Source organism: Aptenodytes forsteri, unplaced genomic scaffold, assembly GCF_000699145.1.
Source record: "Aptenodytes forsteri isolate BGI_AS27 unplaced genomic scaffold, ASM69914v1 Scaffold323, whole genome shotgun sequence".
Classification (NCBI taxonomy): Eukaryota; Metazoa; Chordata; class Aves; order Sphenisciformes; family Spheniscidae; genus Aptenodytes; species Aptenodytes forsteri.
The window spans coordinates 182,822-190,490 of record NW_008795323.1 but is presented as its reverse complement, the minus strand read 5'-3'; the positions used below and the strand labels follow the sequence as shown (position 1 = coordinate 190,490).

At 49.7% G+C, this 7,669-nt stretch overlaps 1 protein-coding gene across 2 annotated transcripts; it reads right to left on the bottom strand.

Annotated features, from left to right (window-relative positions):
* Window positions 1–202: 202 nt before the first annotated feature.
* Window positions 203–5,442, bottom strand: GSTT2B (glutathione S-transferase theta 2B). Of its 2 annotated transcripts, none has more exons than XM_009279973.2 (4): window positions 4,834–5,442; window positions 3,992–4,142; window positions 3,244–3,420; window positions 203–405 (listed from the first exon to the last, which is right to left on the bottom strand). In XM_009279973.2, the coding sequence occupies exons 1-4, from the start codon at window positions 4,878–4,880 to the stop codon at window positions 310–312; spliced, it is 471 nt and encodes a 156-aa protein (XP_009278248.1). In that variant the 5' UTR covers window positions 4,881–5,442; the 3' UTR covers window positions 203–309. The 2 variants fall into 2 exon arrangements, with proteins under 2 accessions (XP_009278248.1, XP_009278247.1); XM_009279972.2 differs by lacking the exon at window positions 203–405 and adding an exon at window positions 1,469–2,690 and having other exon boundaries at window positions 4,834–5,424.
* Window positions 5,443–7,669: the final 2,227 nt, after the last annotated feature.

Genomic DNA, 7,669 nt, shown 5'->3' with positions numbered 1-7,669 from the left:
TGAAAGAGTGGTGAAACATTGGAACAGGCTGCCCAGGGAAGTGGTGGAGTCCCCATCCCTGGAGGTATTTAAAAGACGTGTAGATGAGGCGCTTAGGGACATGGTTTAGTGGGCATGGTGGTGTTGGGTTGACGGTTGGACTCGATGATCTTAGAGGTCTTTTCCAACCTCAATGATTCTATGATTCTATGATTCTATGATTTTGCATGCACAGCAGCCCTATCTTGAGATTCTGCAGGGAGATGTGTATCAAGAAGGGCTCTGCTACCAAGCCCATTTTGAGGTCTATCAAGATTAGCACTCTATAGATTAAGGCTCTTGGTTTTGATGGCTTCTCTGCTCTGCTTCTACTTGAACAGAAGCTGCGTGAGGAATTTGTTGTGCTGGTAGGAGGAGGCTTGCTCTCTACAAAAAAGGGAGAAGTTGGAGGTCAGGAATCTGGAAGTTAGGCAAAGTACAACGTGCTAACAGGAGAGAGCGCAGCGAGTTTGGGCAGCCACGGTGAGGTAGCAAAGAAGAACCAGTTTTATTCCAGTCGTACGCAGAAGCCCAGCTGGTGGCTGTGGTAAGCTGCAGGCTACAGAGGAAAGGAAGTGGTTAGCGGTACAGTGTAAACAGGCCATTTTCTTTAGTCTTAGCACTGCAGGCAAGCTGCTACAGCAGAGCAGCAGTGCAGCACCTACAGGGGTTGCTGCTCAGGCACCAACCATGCAAGCATTCTCGGGGCGAGAAGAAAGCTGCTGTCACTGGTTTGCCAACTGGAGTGCAATAGGCTCTCCTGAACAAACTTAACAATAAAAAAATCAGGTAAGAAGACAAATATCCTCTGCCTGCGTCAGCACTGAAACGGAAGGAGTTTTGGGGCAAATCTGCTTTTTCACCGCTGACATTTGATTTCCTGCAGGTTGGAGGAACGGAAAGTAAAAGGGACTGGCCTGCTTGGCTGCTTTAGCTCAGTCCACAGGGACGTGCATTGCAAGCTGTGGTTCATGGTGCCCTTTTGAACTAAAGGGCAGGTTTACTCAGGAAACAAACACAGAAAAGGCAGCTGGCTCATTCTCCAAAACCAGTACGTCCAGCTGAAAGGATGCGTGAGACTGGTTTGAGCAGCTACTTTCACCTTTTCTGAGCACTGTAGTCACTTGACTTGCATTAAGATGACTGACGTCTCACACCCAGCGTTACTACGCAGCCGTCTCTCTGTATGGTGTAACCAGCCAGCAGAGACAAACAGACTTCCAGATACAACCAGAGCTTAACAAGGAGGGAAAAACACAGTTCTGCAAACTGGCACCCTCCTCATGGCTCGCACCTGGAAATGGAAGTTCACAGGGACAGGAAGGCAGGAGGGGTACAAAGGGACACAGGCGAGAGGTTGGGAAGAGTGCTGCACAGGTGGGGAGGATGAACCTGTGGCCGCTTCCTTCCAAATCCTGATTACAAACCCAAACAGAGCTACAACACGTGGCAAGTGTAACCATTAACTTTACTGGAGAATCTGATGTGACAGAAGAGTAGTGGAACATTAACTGTATTTGAGGCGTTACTCAGCTCACATACTGTGCACTCCGCTCACCCCGGGGCTGGCCAGCACAGCTCCCTCTGCCACCAATGCTGGCCCAGCCACGGCAGCACTCCTCAGTGGAGAGAGCCTGGCTTGAATGGCTTCCGTCGAGCTGACAAAGCTGCTCTGGGGAAAGGACAAGAGCACCGATACGGTTTGCAGAGGGAGACCGTGTGGTTGGCAGCAGCTTCACCTAGAAAAGCAGCTTTTCTCAGCTGTGCAGGCTGTTCTTTGTAGAGCATGGCATGAGTCTACGGTTGAGGATCTTTATTCATGGGACTAACCCCATCCTTCCCAGAAGCTGGAGGCCTCACTTGGGTACCTGCACAGCCCCTCTGCTCCTAGGTGCTGTGTCCCTTTGCTCCCACAGGTGATGCAGCAGCCTCTAGTGGCCAGGTGCTCTAAGGGTCCTGGCAGGGTCCCCACCAAGGGCTGGGTCCTGACCCATCTCTTTACTAAAGAGCAAAAATCTTCCAACTGAGCGTGTTGCAAAGTGAAAGCCATTTTCAATGATCTTTTCCTTGTTTCAGACATATCTGCTCTGCCACACCCTCAGGAAACCTTTGCCCCTTCTATGGTGCTGTGACCTGGAAAACTCAAAACAGGGACGGAAAGGGCAGTTCTGACTGGCCCCAGTTCCCACGTGGACTGAATCACCTCTGTCCTCAAGCAGATCCAGTGGTGGTGGAGCAAGAAAGAAAAGCCTATAGGGCTACAGCTCACATAACTAGTGGACAAGAGGGGAAAGCAGCTCACTGCAGTCTGTTTAAGATGTAGTTTTCTTCCCTTCTAAGTTGAAGAAAGGCTGTGATTGAAGTGCATTTTGTGGAATGGTATTTCTGTATGATTTTTAGAGGAAATGCTGAAATACTACAAAAAGCCTGCACAAAATAATCCATTTTACTTAGGGTACAACCCCCTAATTCTGGCTGGCCTGCTTTAGGAGCTGGTGCTTGAAATGCTCCAGCAGTTCGGGCGCAATCTTATCAGCGGTCAAGTTCTTGGCGTTCAAGATCCCTTCATGGGCTTTCTGGAAGAGCTGCTTCCCCACCGCTTCTTCCACCCGCCTGCGCCACTCTGCTAACTTCGGCCTCTCCTCAAAGAGGTCATAGCCAGCACCGACGGGCTGCAGAGAGAGAGCAAGAGAACCCGGGAGTGAGTCAAACAACGCATTTACCAGGGATGGGACCAGAATGAAGCACGGATATGCTTTTGGCTCAAGGCAGCAGACAGTCGTCACATTAGGTGGAGTTCACCTCCGGTTCTTAGCTAGTAGGAAGCAAGTGTTGTCATCCTCAGCAGCTGCTGTCCCCTGGGATGTGCAGCGAAAGAGCACCGCCACGGCTAACCCAAGAACTGTCTAATGCAGAACGCAGAGGTCCACGCACACCAACACATCTCTCCCAAATATCTGTACTTTCTCTGCCTAGTATGTAATTTATCTTTTTTCTGAGGAATTTTGTCCATACTTCTATAGAGAGAACTGTCTCAAAGTAGGTGTTCCCTGGAAAACTCAGTTATGGTCAAAGTCAAAAAGGAACAAGATTTAACTCCACTAAGGAATAAACTGCAGGGAGAAAGGTCTGCCATTAAGGAGGTGGTGGTGCTGCAGCCACACCTTGGCCTGGCCTGCCCGCAGCCCAGCTTGCATATCCAACAGCATTGGGGTTGATGCTCACCTGCATGAGCTCCACCAGTGCTACAAGGTCTGCCAGGGAGATCTCGCTGCCTGCGATGAAGGGCTTGTCCTGCAAGAACTTCTCCTCAAACTGCTTCAGGACAACGTTCAGCTCTTCAGTAACACCTTCCAGTTTCTCTGGAGGAAGTGGCTGGCCTGTGAGGAGAGGCAGCAGCACCTGGCAGGGAGAAGAAACAAGTTGCTTTTTACGTATTTCCCTCCAAACTTAGTCCACACTCTCCCCCTGCCTTCTTCTAAGGATCCCTCACCAGCCATGCACGAGAACAACTGGTACTGCTGATCTCCTTTGGCAGATTAACATTAATGTCAGTCATTAATTCCTGCCTGTCCTTGCCCCCTCCCTAGAAAGTCTGAAATTTCAACCACGAGAGTCTCCTCTCAAGGGAAGGCTGCATCATCTGCAAGCAGCTGCATTTTGTTTTCCAATGGGAGGTTCGTTCTTTCCATGAAGCTGGGCAGAAGGCAGTGAGCTGTGTCTGGTGTTAGCTGCTCACCCAGGACGAATTTTGCTCAGTGTGCACGCACAGAGCTGTGGCTGCAGCATGAAGTATTCGGGCCTCTTCAGTTAGCGTCGGCTGAGCTGGCAAGTCAATTCCAGATCTAGTTTTGTTCCTATCTGTCACCTGGCTTGTTCATTTGCTTAGAAGGGCCCTGCACACAGGAGGTACTTCCTGGGCCATTGCACTCGCAGCTCTTAGCACTTAGTTTTTAGTATATAATGGTCTTACCTTAGTTAAGAACAGCTTGCTCCCCTTCCCACGAATGTTGACGTGCTGCCACGACAGGTACTCATCAACCCTAGCCCTTTTCTGCAGGTCAGATGGGTACCAGTGATCAGGAGTCTTGAATTTTCGGGCCAGGTACAGGAGGATTGCAATGCTGCCCAGAGAGCAAGGCAGACCGGTGAGCTGATCAGCTGAGATTAAAGCACCTCATCCTTTCTTCTTTCCCCAAACTTTGCACTGCTGGACCAGCAGCAATACAAACCTGATCCGAGTCAGGCAGAAGTGCAGGACACACAATTGTCAGCTAGGCACAGCACATTAGAGAGTTTGTGCTGGCTTGACCGGCTGCTTGTGGACAGCAATTATCTGATTCATCAGCCCAGCGAGACAGACGTGGCCTGCTGGTACAGTTACCCCATCAACATTTTTTGAGCAAATATGAGCCACAGAATGAGTTTATACCAAATCAGAGCTTTGTATTGCCTGGCCATCCAGCAGCGGGTGCCTTGCGTCAGATTTACTGCGCTGACCTACAGCCTCCAGCTGAAGGCAGAGAGCAGGAGGACACATGGACAGGTATTTTGGCTTAGAAACGTTGCCTACATGCAAACTAGCTCCAAGCAGCAGCTCACAGATTTTTCCATGAGCAACGCTGTTTGAGTTGCTTACATGAGAAAGCTTCTCTTGAAACATAGGTTTATTTTATGTACAAGTGGAACAGATAGGAAGGAGGCGAGCAAGTACCTGGGCTGGAGTCCCAGTAGAGACCAAACAGTGCACTGGCAGAATCCAAGCATTAGGATAAACAATACTGCAGGAGGGGTTTGAGCTTATTTGAGCCTCACCTCTCTGCTAAAGTGAAAGAACCATCCCTTAGCGCGGGCACCTTCATCAGGACGTTCACCTTCCGGAATTCCTCCGTCCTGTGCTGCCCTGAAGAGGGAAATGAGAAGTTTTACTTGGCAGTGATGCTCAGGATCTGTCTGCAAACACCTGAGGAGCCTGTGGGGACCATCTGGCCTCAAGTTCCTGGTTTTGATTATACAAATACAGTCTTGTTTAAGTTTATAAGCAATCAAAAAGTGCCGCAGGGTGAATACGGGGTTTGCCCTATGATGTCAGCTTACTTGCTTATTGCCTGCATACCAGAACAACCTCTCAACGAAGGTCAGAATGGTTAAGAGTCCTTTCATACCAACGGCGCCCGTCAACTCGGGGCTCTATCAGCTCTAAGGTTGTGCCTGGAGATACCTGTGCTGTACAAACCCAGAGTGAACACCGAGCGCCTTGGAGGAAAAGGATCTTGGTATCAGAAACATGAACCACAAGGACAGTGAGGAAGCAAGGGATTTTTTTTTTTTTTTTGCTGGAAGATAATGTAATTTATATTCAACTCTCTTTTTAGTCCTCAGATGAAAATAAATTTCTAGGATTCCATATAAAGCCATGGGTACTTTATTACAAATCTATAAATCAACTTTTTCTGTGGGTTTTGCGTATCCTTTATCAGAGCAAACAGGGATTCGAGTTTGCTTTTAAGCTATCTTTTAGGCCCCCCACCCCAAAAGGCAGGCAGAGTGAACCTGACAGCAGAAGGTGCTCTGTTCATCTGAGGTCTCAGCGTGCTTCATTACATTTGAGCCCAGTCCCAGAAGCCTTGTTTTATGTGACTCGTTCATGCCAGCCTTTTCCAGCCCCTGGCTTCAGTCATATGTGTGTACCTCTGTATTCATAAGCTTCTCTAACGTCTAACCCCGTGCCACGTCCCGCTACGGGAGTCACCTGAGAATCTCTGTGCCAGAGGAGATGCTCTGGTATCTGGTTATATCTGGCATCTGGTTTTAGTTTTCCCAGTACTTGGCAAACCTGATTTGTGACTATTCCCCTTGTCACTTGGCTCACGGCCCGTCTCCCCCACCCCCTTTCAAAAAGACACTGGGATTTCCTACACACAGTGTGCAGATTCCAGGTCCTCAGGTGTCCCTGGAACATCGTGTGATTTCTATCCGTTCTCGTTCTACCCATTTTCTTCAGGCCTACCCTACCAGGGGCCCAAGAGCTTTTCTGGGGGGACACGTTTATCCTGCCAACTCAGATCTGAGTATACGTTCCCTCACCTGGTCCTTGCATACCATGCAGCGACGGGTACTAGTGCAGCGAGGTCACCTGCACCGTATCCCCGAGTGAGTGCTCATTCGGGGGCCGGTGCGCCCATACCCATCTGCCGAGCAGCTGGATCCTCAGCTAACCCAGCTACAGGCACCAGGAGCGCTTCCCCACGGCGTGGGAGGTGCACACACTGCAGGAATGGGACGCACCTCTAGCATTCCCGTAAGCCAAATTACCCATCTTAAATCCACTGACCAAAAGCAAACGCTGATGCCACGGGGCACAGATCACGGGGAAACTGTGATTTAATTCACTTTCCTTCCTCTCGGTTCCCTGATACCTGTATTTCAGTTATTCCATTCTTCCTGATGCTCTCCTTGCTTGCCTGCCAGTCTCCTCTCCTTTGCACCAGTGTCTCACCACAACAGTTTATTTATTGGGAAAGAAGGGGAAGGACACTAGATGGGCCTGGCCCCAGCTACAAACAATAGCAACAATTTTTCCTACCAGGTCAGAGGAAAGCCGCAGTAAGGTGCAATCAAGGCACAGCTAAGGTGTGCAGGGGAACGCCCAGAGACTAAACCACAACAGCCTGAGGTTTCTTTGAGTTACAGGCTGGAGCCTCTTTTGTTCCTTTATCAATGTCAGTCCCAGGAGCCGTCTCATCTTTCACTGTTTTTAAGCATTACTCGCCGAGGCATTTTTATGCCCAATACACTATTTTTAAATCCAGCAGAGCTCTGGAAAGGTTGAAGGATAGTTTTTACAAGCTCTAGTTGCAAAGAAAGGAGATACAGATCTTTAGGCATCCTTTGGTGAAAACACATGATGCCTTCTGGACAGGCTCCTACCGATTATCAGTTGGTTTTAATACAAACTAAACCATCTTCCCTTCTTCATTTCTCAGCGTTCAGATCCCTGGCAGCTGCGCTGTCTCGCTCCATTGCATACGCTGCCTCTCCTCAACCCTCTCAAAATAACTTGACCACAAACAGCTTGACCGGATGAAACCCCCAAAAGGGTGGCTGGCTGTCCCGCCCTACCTGTACATGGGGAGACATCAGCAAGGTCTGTGCATGAGGATCCTTCCCAAAGGGCTGTTAACCCCTGCTAAGGGGAGAAAAGCTGCTCTGTGGCAGCCGCTGCTGCTTACCGGAGCGCAAAGTTTTCTAAGGAAGTTGAATTAGAGAGCAAGAACCGCACACCTTGGCTGTCCTCGCCCACCCGCGAACATCCCATCTCTCTTGCTTTTTGTTTCCCATCTAAACGGGGAACAGCCTCAGACCTGGCACATCCTGAGCGCTTCTTCTCAGAAAAGCATTCCTTTTTTCAGAGACCCATTTTCTGCTGGGGTGGGGCCGATATAACAGATACCACACGAATAAGGAGAGTTGCAGAGTGTTGCAGAGTGTTGCAGAGGGGCACATGCACCGAGACCGCTACTTAAAAATCAGGGTTTCTTTAGAAAATTAGGTCCTGTTTTCGTCTTGACATCAGGAGCCTTCCGCAGCTGCAGGGCCACCCCACCCTCCCGCAGCACCTCGCACTGACGGCGATGATTGAGGAACCCGG